General features: G+C 42.9%; 1 protein-coding gene across 1 annotated transcript; it reads left to right on the top strand.

The window, feature by feature from the left end:
- Positions 1-55: 55 nt before the first annotated feature.
- Positions 56-14,074, top strand: LOC140695553 (trafficking protein particle complex subunit 9-like). Its single transcript, XM_072958259.1, has 2 exons — positions 56-377; positions 13,548-14,074. The coding sequence occupies exons 1-2, from the start codon at positions 330-332 to the stop codon at positions 13,794-13,796; spliced, it is 297 nt and encodes a 98-aa protein (XP_072814360.1). The 5' UTR covers positions 56-329; the 3' UTR covers positions 13,797-14,074.
- Positions 14,075-18,197: the final 4,123 nt, after the last annotated feature.

The following is an 18,197-nucleotide window of genomic DNA, read 5'->3' as shown; positions in this document are numbered from 1 at the left end:
AAACATTGCTTGTTATCTAAAGAAAGCCAGGTATCTCAAGTTCATGAATTTAATGCTTTTCAATATATGGGAGGAAGCCAACATTTGGGCTGACTGAATATATACTTTAGACAAGCACCTAGCTATCTAGGGCCAGTAATCTGTCCTTTCTTATTCTGAGTCTGCTCAGAGGGCACCGTTGTGAATGGCTGCAGGCCTGTCTTCACTGGGGGGTGGCGGCAGCCGCTGATGACTTGTTTTCAGCATTCTTTGTTTAGTGACATGGTTGCAATATTTTCATTCAATTTGTAGTGTTTTCATTCACAGAAAATTATGGTATTACCCTGATTATGGATAATCTGGAAGCTTGGAATGGAACCGAGATGGAATTACTGCAGGTAACTTCTACTTTAATAAGCCATGTGTAAACATGAACACGGAGGAAGCATACAAAAGGATTCGGTGGTGAATGGGAAGGGTTTCTGCACGTTACAGGAGAAGGCAAGGCAGAATTCTTCTTCTTTGTGGGCAGGTATGTGAGTCCAACTTTCCTTTCTGAAGTGCTTTCTGAGAACTGTTTATGGTAATGAACCAACATTGACAAACGGTGACACACATTGCATTTAAGAGCTGGCTGGCTTCAACTTGGGTATTGGACAGGTGGAATTCATAGGCAGTGGTCAGGTGGATGGGACAGAGATGGAGCCCAGGCCTGGGCCCATATTCAGGTTGAAATCGCCATTTACTCACCATAGCGCCTTGGACTTGAATGTAACCTCTCTTAAACTGATGGTGAGTCTGTGAAATGGGCATGATAATATTCGTTACTTCCTGGGCTTGTTGTAAGTTCTGAAGATTATTATAGCACACATGAAGCACTTAACACACTGACACTTAGCAGTGTACACTTTGTTCGACCACCACGCTTGGTGTGTGTCAGAGCCTTAAAGGCAGCATGTGTCTGTTTAGGATGCACTGGTAGCCCCTTGGCTACTTTGTGAATTTGGTGATTTCCTTTAATACTTGTAACTCTGTGTGCCATGGGCAGTTATTTTTATGGACAGATGAGGAATCTCAGGGTAAAAAAGACTGTGTAATTTGCCCAAAGTCAGACCATAATTTTGTGTGCAGGGGCCTCGGTTCAGCATGGGCTCCTGGGCCTTCTGCTCTCTCCGTTCAGCACCAGAGCCAGATGTGGGCTCGGCTGTTTCCCAGCCCAGAATATCCGGCAGGCCACAAGACACACCTGGTCCTGTGCTGCTTGAGCAAAATCTCCGGAGGAGAGGCAGTTACAAAAGGGATAAACATAAAAACAGACGACAGCAAATTGTGATCAGCTCTGAGAAGGAAAGGAACACGTCTGGCCGTGCAGAGCTGGGAGCTTTCCCATCGGGGCTGCTCTGGGGGCGCTCATCTCAGCTAAACAAGCTGTGCTGCTGCACCAAGGCAGGAAGGCAGGGCGCGTGTGGCCAGGTAGACAGGGCCTCGTTGATCGTACTCATTCCCTATTAAGTGGCAGGTGTCACAGGCACTTAACTAATAAACAGATGTTGGCCAGAATCATCACGCATTTTGCTTGGTAGTTTTATTGGCGCCAACTTTGAGAGGAGGTCATTGAAGCTGGGGAGTTTGCTGCATGCCCGTGATTACCATGGAAATACCCCCACTGGTCTTTCAACCTAGACTGGTGTGGCTGTCATGTCCCAGCCCTGTGAATGGCATCGTGCAGCTTCTCCCAAGTGGCCCAAATGACTGACATTGATATGCTTAATTCGTAGGAAATGGTATGTGGCAATAAGAGAAAAAGGTAGTAAGAAATTGGAAAACTAGAAAATAACCAATTCTTCCCCTGCTGGGGGACCGTACCCTGTGTCTCTCACCCCACTCACTGCCTGTCACCTCCTCCCTGCCGACTCCGTGTTCAGAAGCCACTCTGAGCCTTTGAAGAACATTTTGCCTCATGACACTGTTGACTAGGACCTGCGACCTCTCTGTCCCTGGTTAACTCTCTCTTCAAAGCCATTTAAATTTCTTGCAGGCTCCTCCACTCAAATGTAAGAATAGCCCCTTTAAACTTCTTGATGCAGCTCCTTAATGAAGATCTTGGGAAGGAAACCTAGCCAAAACCTGGGAGGTATTCACAGAGTGAATGTAACCTGAGCATTTTTTGACGTTCAGAATCAGAGCGGTGGGAGACACAGGAAGGCCTTTTTAAGTTAGCAAGTGGAAAGAGAAAGGACTCAGGATGTTTGAGACTGAAACATCTCGGTCCCAGCCAGCAAGGCACCTGCGTTCAGGATGGTGTGTGGGGAGTGCAGAGTTCTCAAAAAGAAAGAAGTGGTGGGATGGCAGGGAGGACATTTAGGTACTTAACTGGGGAAGGAAAAAGTTGGCTGAACAATTCATGGTTGAACAAGAGGATTGTGACATGATGTGCTTGTATTTTGGAGAGAAGGGTTTTGTGGAGCCAGGCCTAAGGAGAAATCTCTCTGACTGGGGAGTCAGCACAACAAAAAAACACACAGAACCAGGCAGACCCCATGGCCCCTGATGGGGGAGAGGCTGCCCACCAATTGGAGACCTGGAGGCTGCTTCTGTCCCTTAGCTGGGGCCTCAGACCTCACTTCACATCCCAGTCCTGTTGATACAAGAAAAAATATGTGGGGCATGAGAAGGGCTGTGTCCCAGGCTTCCGTTGAGCCCCTGGGATGTGCCCCACCAGATTTTGTTCCTTGGCTTCATGCAGTAAAGAATTCAAGAACAAGCCAGTGTTGAGTAAAGGTAGATTTATTCAGAGAGATACATTGACAGGCATGAGAAACGTCACGAAGTATGGGGGTTTGATGCTCAGATTAAAAGTAGGCACACACTCCACAGAAATAGTGTGGGCCTTCTCCGAAGAGGTAGAGAGAGGGGTTCCTGGGATGTGGCTCTGTGTTGCTCCTTTTCTTGGGCTTCGTGGTTTCATATGCTAATAAGTAGAAGGACCAGCCTTAGGGCAAGGGGCTGGGATTCCAGGGAGTTGGCCATTTTCCACCCTTTGACCTTTTGTGGCAAGCCTTGTGACGGCCATGGTGCCTGGGGCCGTGTTATTCACCATGTTACTATTACAATGGGTGTATAATGAAGCTCAGGATCTACTAGAAGTTAAATCTCTTCATCCTGAGCCTCAAGACCTATTGGGGGTTGAATTCTCCACCATTTTGATGTTAATTGCTGTGGTCTTTCTTGAATGGCTTGCTCTGCCCCCTTCCATCCTGTCTCACTGTGATGACACAGAGAGAGCAAAGGCCGGGCCCTGCGTGTGTTCCTGCATTTAACAGCGGGAGATGTGGGGTGGGCTGAGGATGACTCTGAGTGGTGAGAAATATGTTTCAGATTTTCCCACATGAGACATGGGGACCTGCCAGCAGCCATTGCAGATTTATCTCACGGGCATTATCGCTTGTGTTGTTACGGAAACAACAGGCCAGCCAAGAAATAAGCAGCACTCAGAGGGTGGGAGTACTGAGATTTATTATGCCAGCGGGCTCAGAGGGGCTTCTGTTCCCAAGCCCTGAGCACATCCAAGACGTGCACATGAGGTTTTATAGGGTTAATTACAAGTATGGGGCTTTTAGCCAATAAGGCTCGAACAACAAAAAGCAAGGAATCAGTACACTGAAGCTTATCAATTTGGAACAGATCACGTTACTGACAATTGTTGACCTTGGATTTACGAGTTAGCTTGTTAGCCCAGTAAACTGACACTGAACTTCAGATTTACGAGTTAGCCCAGCAAAACTTAGATCAGTAAACCGACACTTATCACACTTAGATTTGTGACTTAGCTTGTTAGCCCAGCTGGGGTTTTTGTTCACAGTGTCACTCATCTTTTCTATTTTCCTTTTATTTTTAAAGTATTTAATCCAAATTTAATATCAGGATTTTTTTGGAAAGAAATTTCTCTTTTTCTTTTCTTTGGGGCTCTTTTGGGGGGTAGGTAATTAGGTATATTTATCTGTTAGTGGAGGCCCTGGGGCTTGAACCCAGGACCCTGTTCACACTAAGCACACGCTCTACCACCTGCCCCATCATCTTTTTCTTTTTGCTTTAGCTGCCAAGAATCTTACAGCTGAATTTCTAGTCGGCCTTTAACACTTGCCCTGACTTCATGGAATCCATTTTTATGAGTTTACCTCCCCCTGGTTTCATTTAAGTATTGAATCTCCATTTTCTCTTCACTCTCAGTTTTGCCTTTTTGTTGTTATGGTTGTTAAGCTGTGTTTAAAAAATTGTTTAATTTCTCTTTTAGCAGGAGGCTGAAGTAAATAAATATGTAAACAAACATCACACTTAAATGCTTTTATATATTCTAAGCTGTTTAGTAGTTAATTAAAAACCAAATTGAATATTAAAGGGATAACATTTTTAAATTATTTTTTAATTTTTTATAAAGACATAGCTGATTTAAAATATATGTTTCAGGTGTACAATAGATGCTCCATTTATAGTTACTGTAAAACATTGTCTGTATTCCCTGTGTTGTAAGATACATCCCTCTAGAGTGTTTACATTACATGTTGCAGTTTGTATAAGAAAGTTGGGTAACGCAGAGTCTGGAACGTGGCTGTGTATGACTCAGGTTCACGCTCACCCTGCCTGTCAGAGCTCAGGCCTTCACTCCTTTCTGCAGGGGAGCGAGTGGAGGCAGCTCTCATCAGCGCTGGCACCACACTCTGAGTGGCAGTGACAGCAGTGACTGTGTGTGGACGTGAAAATTGTTGTTCCAAGAGTTTTACATGCTTTTCTGCATTTAATAATTAAAGCCCTCCTGTGAGGAAGGGTTTTAAGTTTTTAATGAATAATACATTTTATTTTGATATTGATAGACTTCAAAACTCCGGAAAATTTACAGGAGTAGTACAATAAATGCTTAGATACAGTTCACCTTAAAGGGCACTATTTGCCCTTTTGTGATGGGCTTATTTTAGCATAAATTTTCAAAGTTCATTCATATTGTAGCCTGAATCAGTACATTATTCTTTTTGTTTGATAATATCCTTTTCCTTTTTTTTCGTTTTTGGTCTATTTAAAAATATTTTCATTGAAGTCTAGTCAGTTTATAGTGTTGCATCAGTTTCTTGTGTACAGCACAAAACTTCAGTTAAATAGGAACATACCTGCATTCATTTTCATATTCTTTTTAAACATAAGTTACTATAAGTTATTAAATATATTCTCCTGTGCTATACAGTATATACTTGCTGTTTATTGTATACATACTCAGCATCTGCAAATCTTGAACTCCCAATTTATTCATTCCACACCCTCTCCCCTCTGGTAACCATAGTTTGGTTTCTATGTCTCTGTGTCTGTTTCTGTTCTGTAGATAAGTTTATCTTTTTGTTCCTTTGTTTTTGTTTTTTTTTTTTTTGTTTTAGATTCCACATGTGAGCGATCTCATATGGTATTTTTCTTTCTCTTTCTGGCTTATTTCACTTAGAATGTCATTCTCCTGGTCCATTCATATTGCTGCAAATGGCATTATTTTATTATTATTTTATTGCTGAATAGTAGTCTATTGGACATATATACTACAACCTCTTTATCCAGTCGTCTGTCAGTGGACATTTAGGTTGTTTCCATGTCTTGATATTGTAAATAATGCTGCTGTGAACATTGGGGTGAAACTGTCTTTTTGAATTACGTTTCCTTTCGGATATATGCCCTGGAGTGGGATTGCTGTGTCATCTGGGCCCCCAAGGTTTTGTCTTTTGAGGAACCTCTATACAGTTTTCCACAATGGCTCCACCAAACTGCATTCCCACCACAGTGTAGGAGTGTTCCCAATTCTCCACAGCCTCTCCAGCATTTAGTGTCTATGAACTTCTGAATGATGGCTATTCTGACTGGTGAAAGGTGATACTTGTTTGCAGTTTTGATTTGCATTTCTCTGATAATGATATTGAGCATTTTTTCATGTGCCTATTGGCCATTTGTATGTCTTCATTGGAGAAATGTTTCTTTAGGTCTTCTGCCCATTTTTGGATTGAATTGTTTGTTTTTCTTTTTTATCAAGTGTAAAAGCTGTTTACATATTCTGGGAATTAAGCCCTTGTCACTTTCATTTAATGCAACTATTTTCTCCCACTCCATAGGTTGTCTTTTTGCTTTAATTTTTGTTTTCTTTTCTGTGCAAAAGCTTGTAAGTTTAATTAGAACCCACTTGTATATTTTTGCTTGTATTTCTATTGCTATAGTAGACTGCTCTTGGAAAATATTGTTGAGATATATGTCAGATGTTTTGCCTATGTCTTCTTCTAAGAGGTTTATAGTGTCTTGTCTACAATTTTTAGTCTTTAAGCCATTTTGAATTCATTTTTTTGTATGTTGTGAGGGGGTAGTCTAACTTCATTGATTTACATGCAGCTGTGCAGTTTTCCCTGCACCATTTGATGAAGAGGCTGTCTTTGCTCAATTGTATGTTCTCACCTCCTTTGTCAAAGATTCAATTACCAAAAGTTTGTGGGACTATTCTTGGTAATTTTGTTTATCCATTCATTGATGGATGGATATTTTTAGTGACTTTTAGCTACTCTGAATGATACTGCTATGAATATTGATGTGCAAGTTTTTGTGAGAATACATTTCCATTCTGTTGGCTGTACAGTTGGCCCACCATATCTGTAGTTTCCACTTCATGGATCCAGATGGCTGATTGCAAAGGGACTTGATCATCCTTGGATTATGGTATCCAGGGTGGGGGTTCCTGAAACCAACCCCCCGAGGACACTGAAGGATGACTCTACATGTAGGAGTGGAATTGCTCAGCCACATAACTCTAACCTTTTGAGGAAACATCGGGCTCTTCCAAAGAAGCTGCACCATTGCCCCTTTCCAACGGCTGCATATTGAGGGTATCCATTTCTCTGCCTCCTGATTGACACTTGTTATTGTCCATGTTTTGATTATAACCATCCTAGTGAGTTTAAAATGAGATCTCATTTTGATTTTGATTTCGCTAGTGATGCTGACCATCTTTTCAGATGCTTATTGGCCAATTGTGTATCTATTTAAATCCTTGGCAAATTAAAAAATTGGGTCGATTTTCTTTGTATTGTTCAGTTGTAAGCATTTGTTTTATATCCTGGATACTAGTCTCTTATTAGATATATGCTTTGCAAGATTTTTCTCCTATTCTGCAGATTGTCATTTCACTTTAATTTTTTTAAACATTAAAACAATTTCTTTATAGGGGAGGTAATTAGATTTATTCATTTTGTTTTTCTTCCTTAGCACGCACTCTATCATTTGAGCTACCCCTTTCCCCTTTCATTTCACACTCTTGATGTTGTCCTTTGTAACAAATGATTTTAATTTGATGAAGTCCATTTTATCTATTTTGTTTTATCACTTGTGCTCTTGGTATTGTATCTAGGAAGCCATAGCCTATCCTATGACCACAAAGATTCATACTATGTCTTCTTTTAGAAAGTTCATATATTTAGTTTTTACGTTTCTGTCTGTGATCCATTTTGAATTAATATTTGTTATATAAAATACGGGGTCCAGATTCCAGATTCATTCTTTTGCCTTCAGATACCCAGGTGTCTCTGCTCCATTTGTTGGATAGACTATACTTTCAATGGAGTGTTGTTGGCACATTTCTGGAAAACTGACTGTAAATGTAAGTTTCCCCCCAGGATTTTTTATTGTGTCTCATAGATTTCTGCATCCAAACTTATGACAGAAGCATAATGACTTGAGTGCTCTAGATTTGCTGTAACCTTTGAGTGAGTCCTCCAAATTTGCTCTTCTTTTTCAAGATTGTTTTGGCTGACCTGGGTCCCTTGCTTTCAATATGAATTTTGGGATCAGTTTTTCAATTTTTGCAAAGAAGTCAGCTGGAATTTTGATAGGGATTCCATTAAATATGTAGATTACTTTGGGAAGTCTTAACATTTTTAACAATATTTTCTACCATTGCATGATCATGGGATGCCTTCCATATATGAAGATATTTTAAAATTTTTTTGGTGATACTTCAAAATATTCAATGTACAAATCTTGTAAACTTTTGTTAAATGTATCTCTCATTTTATTTTTTATGCAGTTGTAAATGGAACGGCTTAGCTTCATAAGGGTGGGACTATATATATCAATTTATTTATTTCTAGGATTCCTACATAGCAAATACACTAGGTTTATATTTGCTACATTGATCTATCCACAATTCTTCCCACCCCCGTGTCATAAGAAACCAAGACCCAGCTTAAGCCATCTGAACACCTATGTGGAAGTGAGAAATGAGACCTTTGGGTGGGGTTTGTGTAGATGATACTGAGATCTTATTCAGGATGGCTTCATCTTAATTTCTTTTAAACAATCCTTTCAGAGTACATAGTCAGATACATTAGGAAAATGCTGTTTTGATGTGCGGAGGAGCTAAGACTATAATTTTCAAGTAATTTCTAGTGAGAGTGTTGTACTTGAAACATAATTTGCATCAATCTTTGAAGATTTATGTTTCAGGAGCTTTGAGTAAATAATACCTGTCTTTATTCAATAACTACAACTAAATGCTCAAGCAACATGTAAGAGTTTGAGCAAACTGCTCCCGCCCCGTAGTGCTGGTTGGTTGCAGCTGTAACTGGAGTCAGCGCTTACCTCGCCCAGTACACTTGTGCTGATCTGCTCAAAACAGTTCGTCCAACAGTTTGTCGGTAGTCTTTTAGACAAAGCCATAAAGCATTGATTTAAGGTTGCTGGAATGTAATCTATTCTTATTAATATTAAGTAAGCACATATTGAGTACTTACTGTATGTTGGGAATTGTCCCTCAGCCTCACATGAATATTACTTCTAATAAAACCTCTCATATTTCCCTGTTATTTGCACTTTACAGATAAGGAGACTGAGGATTAGGTCTTCTCTCTTTTGGGGGGAGCTCATTATCAACGATGGGAAGTTGTAAGGAAAAAGATATTGATTCATCCAGAGAAAATATTTTTCTGAGATTCAGTATTGAAGAAGGTAACCACTGAAGAGGGTGATCATTGTTTGAGTGAGACGAGCCCCGGGTTGTACGGAGTCAGCATCCCTGTCCTGGACGCTGCACGTGTAGAGCTGCGTGGTGGGTGAGGCGGCACGGCCGCGCAGGGAAAGCGGATGCCGGGCCGTTGGGCTGTGCTCAGGCCCGGTGGGGCTTTCTCCTAAGAGCAGTGGACCGTCATTGACAGATTTTAAGTAGGCTAGTGCGATGCTCTCGTAGATCACTTTTGTCTTGTAGAATGCTTAGAAACATTTAGAAGGCTCGGCAGGAGGTGATGTGATGAGTCAGAGTAGGGTGGCTGCGAGGTGTAGCAGTGTTCAATTTTCAAGTGATTTTCAGTCCCAGGTTTGTGGCTCAGTAGCCGTGTCACTTTGGATGACACACCCAAGGAAGTGAAACAATTTATCTAATCAATAGAAGCAGTGATGTACCGAACTCCCAGGACTGCTGTGTAGATCCAGTGAGATAACGTGTGCACAGTGTGCAGCATGGTCCCCAGCACAGAGTCAGTGCTGAGGGAGTGCCAGTGAGTACCTGGTAGGACAGGTGTGGGTGGTGGATCTCGTTGACTGAGGAAATTTGCCCCTGAAGGAGGGGTCTTGTCACATCTGTGAGTGATTGGCCTGAGCTGGGAGAGGCAGGGAGACCTTGCCCCCGACCAAGGGCCCTGGGCAGGATGGCTATGGGAGGAACACCGTGAAGTTAGCTCTTTGCAGGTGGAGTTGGAGGTGCCCTTGAGACATCTAAGTGCAGTGTCACAATCACAGAAGTGGTCTGGTCCCGGGCTGTGCATTTTCCTGCTGAGATATTGATCTCTGAACGCGAAGACATACTTTACAGGACAAGTGAATAGTAGTATCATCTCTCATCAAAGCTCACATCTCTTTATTCATCACTCACTTTGCTAATTGGGTACTTACAGAACACACTTCACTGTCCTCCCCTGGGCTCAGGCTCCACAGAAAAGAGCTGGTGAGTCTCCCTCTTTTCCAGAAGAAGACACACTTAGCTGGTAGACTTCTATACCTCGCCAGACTTAGAATTTTAGGTTGTTGATTTAATTCTATTTTCTGTTGGTCATCTCCTGACAGGAGAGACGTTTTACCTCATGGTCAGGTTTCAATTAGCTGTTACTGAGAATTGCTGGTCTGATCCATAGTGTATTTATTCTATTAACTTTGTAGAGTACTTATCATTTTTCTGTCTTTGCTCTTTAATTTTGTTTGCCCCTTCAATTTTCTATCTTATTTGGGACCTTATTTTATTTTTTAATTAAAAAATGTCTATTAGCAGTTAACAAAACAAAAGCAAAGAAAAAATGCACATGATAGCTAAATTTAGAAAATATCTTGTGTGTTTTCTGTCTCAGCAATGGAGGGTTCTAGAAACTCGTGAAAAGCTTCATTACATAAGTTCCTTTAAATTCTGATTAAGAAATAAAACCTTCCTTCCTCATCTTTCAAGCTGCACAGCTAATTGTCAAGAAAGTGAGGGGAAATTCTCAGAAGCCAAGACAAACCAGAAAGCAGGGATTCTGGGAGATACGTGAGCCTTAGAAGCCCTGGGGTGCCGGTTGGCTCCTGAACTGAGTTTCAGTTGCCCTGGCAGGAGGGCAGGAGGTGAGCCTGTGGCCTCTCACACTGGGAGTTGGATGGCTGTTCTTATATAAGGCCAAACACATCCTGAGAATCCTGCTTTATAAAAGGTTGAATTAGAAAGAAAAGAATAAAAGCATTCCTCAAGGCAAGGAAGTAAGGAAAGTAAAATTTTTTGGAAGCGGGAAAAATAACATATCCAAAGTAAGGATTTAGTTTAAAGCTGTTCTGGCATGAGAGTGACCACAAACCCATGGCAGAAAATCACAGCTCCTCCCGGAAAGAGAAGGTGTGTTTTGAATGAATCAGTGGACAGCCATTCTGAAAAAGGCCTCCAGAGTCTTCTGGATCAAGATACTGGACTCAAACACCTCCCTTCCATGGTCTCATTTAAATAACCAGAAAGGTTTTAAAGGAAAGAAGCCATAATCATAGTTCTATTTATTGACATTACTTTATGCTAGGAATTCAAAGGTGACTATGGAGTTGTCTCCTCTTTTATGGACCTTACTTTCTATTTGACATAGTTGGGGAACTTGGTGGAGGGTGGTGTTAGTATGTTGCAATTAACCAGGAGAGGAGTTTAAGAAAGCAGTGAAGGGTTGGTGACATTTTTCGCTGAGGACAGTCCTGTTCTGTTGGCTTGTAATTACAGGCTCGTTGAGTTGTCACTGGAGGGAATTAATCTTAAGGAATTTGGACTTAGCTCAGGCCTCTTCAGAATGGACAAGTGAACCTGGAGAAAGACAGTCAAATCTGTGCAGACATTGAAGTTCACTTCAACATGTGGTATCCATGAGCCAAAGATAGGACTAGTAGGCAGCACTTCTTGAGGACAGAGGAGTGGTTTTTAAGGTTCTTCAAGAATGAATCCCAAGGTACCGGGATGGCCAGTTGTCAAACTGTGACTTTGCTCTTTGGACGGTGTATCCACCAAGGGTATTGGCCGTTTATAAGTTTCCATTTCTCCTTAATACATGTCAGGTTATGAGGACGTGGGCATAAACGTTTCACACCTTGTCAAGGTGACTTTGGGTACCTGCCTAGAATCATGGGCACAGTTGCGGCTGCGTCATACATCTTGCCGCACATCCCGCTCCCCGGCTCCGTGATCACGGCAGAGTGGTTCCTTATTGAGCTGTCCATCTCCTCTGTGACATTGTAACCAAAGAAAAGATTGGAGAGTATTAGCTTGGCTTTTTTCTTTTCTAACATTCCCTTCAAATTATGATGACTGATAGTGGACCCAGTTACGTTTGCAGATGATTTACAAGTAGGGCTGTCAGTACAAACCTTGTAATCCCCGCTGTGTGATCTAGAGAAGAAAGTTACACTCTTTCCAAATTGTTTTGATGCACTTATGTGGGAAAATGATGTATGTTTGAATATGTATTTCCTCTCTTACTCATCATGGCTAGAGATGAATATTTGTAGACATGGAATGAGTACTCTGTATTTGAACTGTATGGTCCCCTAAATTCTCCCCAGCTTTTTAAAGTCATCACTGGAGTGCTACCTCCAGAGTGCCGCAAAGCATCCAACACTGCCTGCTCTTCGGACACTGTAAGTTTCCAAGTTGGGGAAGGCTGCTGGCTGGTGAGGCAATCTCTCGCACATCTCTGGTTGGGTGATGTGAGCTGAGAACACAAGAATTGGCAGACAGTAACTAACCACGATCACGTCCATTTCTGGAACACTCATGGAGGATTTTACACCTATGCTAGTGGAATACGTTATTTCATTTAGTTTTCCCAAAAATCATAATTAGATTTTATCACCTGTATTAAAAAGGAAACTGCCAAAGCGAGTGACGTGCAGACTTTGGACTGGAACACGGGTCTTTCTGATCCCTGTCTCTGTTCCCTCCCCGGCCTATCCTTGCAAATGACCAGGAGACTCTTCCTCTGTCTTGAGTTTCCCTCTGATGTTACCGCTCTCTTTGTTTCTAAGAGAGGAAAACAAGTCTAAACTTACTTTCCAGTTGGAAATGGAATGGAGAGTTAACGTTGGAAGCCGGGAGAATCTGTCCTGTGATGAAGTGGTCTCCGAGCCACTTCCACTGGGATGTCACATCACTGTCTGGGCCCCTTGCTCAGCCTGTGCACAGGTGACAGCGCAGTTGTGCCGAGCAGTCCTCCCGGACAGGGCAGTGGGTTGGAAATGAGTTTGGGGATTTGGTTTCATTACACAAGTTCCTGAGGGCCTTGACCTGGCACTTCGAGTGGGAGCATTCCCTGTCCCACAGACTGTGCTCTGGGCCCGTGCAGACCTGACGTGGCCTCAGCCTGAGTCTCAGGGCCCGTGGTGATGAGGAGCATTTTAGCCCAGGGTCTGCCGGAGGCTCTGAGACTACTGGGCTGTGGGACTTTGTCCAGGATGATAATAATTCCTCCCCGAGTTTCAGATTTCCTTGCCTGTGAGCCGGGGTAGTAGTTGTTTCTGAGATGATTGTAATGATTCAGTAATGGGCGCAGCGTGTGCTGACAAGTAGCTGGGTGCTTTAGGAGCAGAAGTCGCAATCACTCTGTCAGCCTCTCCCTGTGCGCTCTGTGCTTTGAGAAGTTGTGTGTTTGGTGAAAGTCCCGCCCAGACCCTAGGGTCTAGATGAACTGTTGTTCCTTTACTTTCCCTTCCTTTTCCTCTTTCCCTTCTCTGTGTCCCATGTTTAGGTAGCAGATTCCTCTATTTCAGGGAATACGGGCTTTTCTAGTAAAGGGACAGGTGGAATGCGGAGAGGTGGGGCCCAGAGGGGGTCTGGAGTGTCTGCACAGTGCTGCTTCCCTGCGTTTCTGCATCTGGTCCCATCAGTGCACTAAGTCAGCCTTCCTCTTCCTTCCTGTGTCATCGGGTCTCTGTTTTAAGGGAAAACCATTTTTATGGGTCTTTTTTCACTTACGTGTTTCATTCAGATGCTTGTTGCTTTTCTCCCTGTGCTTCAGCGTTCCGAGGAGAAAATTCAGCCGTGCAGCATCCTCTCCGAGCTCTACGAGTTGATCGGCTTCCACTGCAAGTCCACCTTCTTCAAGCGGGTGGCCCCCGTGCGGCACGCGGCCCCCGGCATCCCGGAGCCTGGCGGGAAGGCCTGCTCCCGACTCCTCCTGCAGACGCTTCCTGGCTACAGTCTGTCACTGGACTTGCAGGACTTCAGCAAATGTGTTGGAACTAAAACATTGCTTCAGCCCCATTAACCATGCCTGGTTTGGGCCCTGCTGTCCTGCCTCATCAGGGTGAATCTTGATTCATTTAGAACAGGGCTCAGCCGACTTTTCCTTTCAAGGGCTTGGGGGTAAATATTTCAGGGTCTGAAAACCTCCTGATCTCTGGTGCAGCTGCTCAGCTCTACTGTTTAGATGCCAGAACAGCCAGATAGTCCACACACCCATAGAGCTTTATTAACAGCGGTGGCTGGGGCTGGATTGGGTGTATGAACTGCAGTTTGCCCCCACAGCCTCCTCAATATTGACACCTGCACCAGAGTGTACATTTGTGACAATGGGTGAACCTACACTGACATGTCATCATCACCCATAGCCCATAGTTGACACTAGGATTTACACATTGTGTTGTGCACTCTGTGGGTTTGGACAGATGTACAATGACATGTATCCACCATCACAGCATCATACAGAGTCGTGTGTCTTAGTGACCTTAAAATGCTCCGTGCTGCACCTCATTCATTGCTCTTTCCCCTCTAGCCTCTGGCAGCCACTGATCTTTCAGTCTCTGTGTTTTTCCCTTTCCCAGAACACCATACAGTTGGAATCAGACAGTTGCTGAAACTTCCCAGATTGGCTTCTTTCACTTGGTAATATGCATTTAAGGTTCCTCCATGTCTTTTCATTCCTTGATAACTCATTTCATTTTAGCACCAAATAATAGTCCATTTTCTGGCGGGACCACAGTTTATTTATCCATTCACCTACTGAAGAAGAGCTTAGTTGCTTCTGAATCCTGTTGAGTATGAATAAAGCTGCTATTAACATCTGTATGCAGATTTGTGTGTGAACATAAGTTTCCATTTCATCGAGTAAACACCAAGGAGCACAGTTGCCGGATCATATGTTAGAATTACGTCTAGCTCTGTAAAAAATTGCCAGACCGTCTTCCAAAGTACCTGGGCCATTTTTCATTCCCACCAACAATGCATTATAATTTCTGGTGCTCCACATCCTCACCAGCATTCGGTGCTGTCAGTGTTCTGCATTTTGGCAGTTCTGACAGGTGTGCAGTGGTATCTCGCTGTTTCGGTCTGCATCCCCTTGATGACAGGTGCTGTGGAGCATCTTTCCAAAGGCTTCTTTGGCATCCAGATTTCTTGTTTGATGAGGTGTGTGTTCAGGCATTTTGCTCATTTTTTAATCAGGTTATTCATCCTTCTTGTTGAGTGTAAAGAAATTTTGGTATATTCTGGATTTCAGCCCTTTATCAGTGTGTCCCTGCCCTTCACCTTCAGTGCCAGAGTTGTCCTTTGGGTCTCAGTGGAGTGTCAGATCTTCAAAGAGATTCCCTGTCTTCCCTCAGCCTAAATACTGTCCTTGTATTTTTCACTTTCAGTGACTCATTTTGTTCTTTTTAAATAGCATTTCCCATAATTTGTAAGTATATTAAAGACAAAAGGGCAATGATTGAACACCGCCTGCCCCACCAGGCTGTGTGCCCTGTGAGAGCAGAGGCCCTGTCCCCACTCACCGTTTCCCATGACAGCACATGGCACATGTCCATGTAAAAGTGTGTAACGTGGGGCCAAACCTGATGAGCAGCTATGACGACATGTGTTGTCTACCATTTATTGAGTAGACTTTGTTTCTGATCTTAATTATTAAATCATATGAATGAAACTTGGTTGTTTTGAAAAATAAAACAACAAAGCACACCTCAATGTGATTGGTAATTTCTACTTAGATTTCTGACCCAGGAGGGGATGTTCACCATCATTTTGTGGAGGAGGTTGGGAAGGTAAAGTAAGAGAGTGAGATCAAATAAAGTAAAAATGATAACAGTCAGTTGGCTTTATTTTCACTGAAATAAAAGTTATTTTAAACCCTATCTCAGCTGTTGTCTTGTTGTTTTAAACATTTCTCATAGAATTAAATGGAAGCCCACTAAACCCTGAAAGGGAAACTGTGTGCTCAGGTCCTGAAAATTGTTTATGTCTATTTCTTGAGATACAAATTTCCCTGCTGGTTACAGAAATACGAGGCGGGAACACAACAGTGCACTGCATGTGTCTGCCGGCTTCACGGGCTGCTCAGTGTCAATTTCATTTTCTTGGGTTGCAGTTTAGGACGGATTTCCATGAGAAATATTGCTCAGACTTTTCCTGAATGAAGGATTGAATTTTCCACAGGAAATATTATGAAACAGAGTGACAAGGCACAAGGGTTTCCCATAAAGGAATAGTTGATATAATAAACTCTCACTATGGTGAATATTTTTAATGAAAGCAAGTTGAAAATTTTATCACTAGGTCAAATGGCACAAATTCGTCTGAAGAAAAAAGATTCAAATTTTATAGAAGAAGTGGTTTGAATCAAGTTGAAATTATGATTTCTACACTATTTGTTGTAAGAACTTATACTCAGTCTTATCATAATTGCCGGTGGTAGGAAGTGGATCATTATTTATTTATTAAAAAAAATTCAGAAGGTGCTATTTGCCCCATTCTTGATGCGGCAGTCCTGCGGCTAGTTAAGTTGGGACATTTAGGAAACTTAGCTAGGTTTTCCGGACATTGATTTCAGCCACTTTATATTTACTACAATCTCTTCTTTTGTGTCGGCATATGGTCCATACATAAATATGGGGAGGAACAACCTCCAACTCGGTTTTACAGTGCAAACCGCAGGAAATTCAAACCGGCACTAGGAAACAAACTGAGAAACCACAGAAAGGGTTTCTCCTGCAACCCGTTCCCTTTGTGCTGGATGAACGAACGTCTCTCCACATGCTCAGTTCTGAGAGATAAGTGTGTGTGAAAGCCGTCCTTCAACTAGCTTGAAGGGAACACAAAGTTTCTTTTCAGTTGCAAAATCCACTCCATACATATATATGGGGAGGTACAAGCTCCAACTCGGTTTTACAGTGAAAACGGCAGGCACTTCAAACCGGCACAAGGAAACAGACTGAGAAACCAGAGTAAGGGTTTCTCCTGCAACCCGTTGCCTTTGTGCTGGATGAACGAAGGTCTCTCCACATGCTCAGTTCTGAGAGATAAGTGTGTGTGAAAGCCGTCCTTCACCTAGCTTGAAGGGAACACAAAGTTTCTTTTCAGTTGCAAAATCCACTCCATACATATATATGGGGAGGTACAAGCTCCAACTCGGTTTTACAGTGAAAACGGCAGGCACTTCAAACCGGCACTAGGAAACAGACTGAGAAACCAGAGTAAGGGTTTCTCCTGCAACCCGTTCCCTTTGTGCTGGATGAACGAACGTCTCTCCACATGCTCAGTTCTGAGAGATAAGTGTGTGTGAAAGCCGTCCTTCAACTAGCTTGAAGGGAACACAAAGTTTCTTTTCAGTTGCAAACCCCAATCCATACATATATATGGGGAGGAACAATCTCCAACTCGATTTTACAGTGAAAACGGCAGGCACTTCAAACCGGCACTAGGAAACAGACTGAGAAACCAGAGTAAGGGTTTCTCCTGCAACCGGTTCCCTTTGTGCTGGATGAACGAACGTCTCTCCACATGCTCAGTTCTGAGAGATAAGTGTGTGTGAAAGCCGTCCTTCACCTAGCTTGAAGGGAACACAAAGTTTCTTTTCAGTTGCCAACTCCACTCCATACATATATATGGGGAGGTACAAGCTCCAAATCGGTTTTACAGTGAAGACGGTAGGCACTTCAAACCGGCACTAGGAAACCGACTGAGAAACCAGAGTAAGGGTTTCTCCTGCAACCCGTTCCATTTGTGCTGGATGAACGAACGTCTCTCCACATGCTCAGTTCTGAGAGATAAGTGTGTGTGAAAGCCGTCCTTCACCTAGCTTGAAGGGAACACAAAGTTTCTTTTCAGTTGCCAACTCCACTCCATACATATATATGGGGAGGTACAAGCTCCAACTCGGTTTTACAGTGAAAACGGCAGGCACTTCAAACCGGCACTAAGAAACCGACTGAGAATCCAGAGTAAGGGTTTTCCTGCAACCCGTTCCCTTTGTGCTGGATGAACGAACGTCTCTCCACATGCTCAGTTCTGAGAGATAAGTGTGTGTGAAAGCCGTCCTTCACCTAGCTTGAAGGGAACACAAAGTTTCTTTTCAGTTGCCAACTCCACTCCATACATATATATGGGGAGGTACAAGCTCCAACTCGGTTTTACAGTGAAAACGGCAGGCACTTCAAACCGGCACTAGGAAACCGACTGAGAATCCAGAGAAAGGGTTTCTCCTGCAACCCGTTCCCGTTGTGCTGGATGAACGAAAGTCTCTCCACATGCTCAGTTCTGAGAGATACGTGTGTGTGAATGCCGTCCTTCACCTAGCTTGAAGGGAACACAAAGTTTCTTTTCAGTTGCCAACTCCACTCCATACATATATATGGGGAGGTACAAGCTCCAACTCCGTTTTACAGTGAAAACGGCAGGC

This window comes from Vicugna pacos, unplaced genomic scaffold (assembly GCF_048564905.1).
Source record: "Vicugna pacos unplaced genomic scaffold, VicPac4 scaffold_371, whole genome shotgun sequence".
Classification (NCBI taxonomy): domain Eukaryota; kingdom Metazoa; phylum Chordata; class Mammalia; order Artiodactyla; family Camelidae; genus Vicugna; species Vicugna pacos.
The sequence above is the reverse complement of the archived record's forward strand: the minus strand, read 5'-3'. Positions and strand labels throughout refer to the sequence as shown.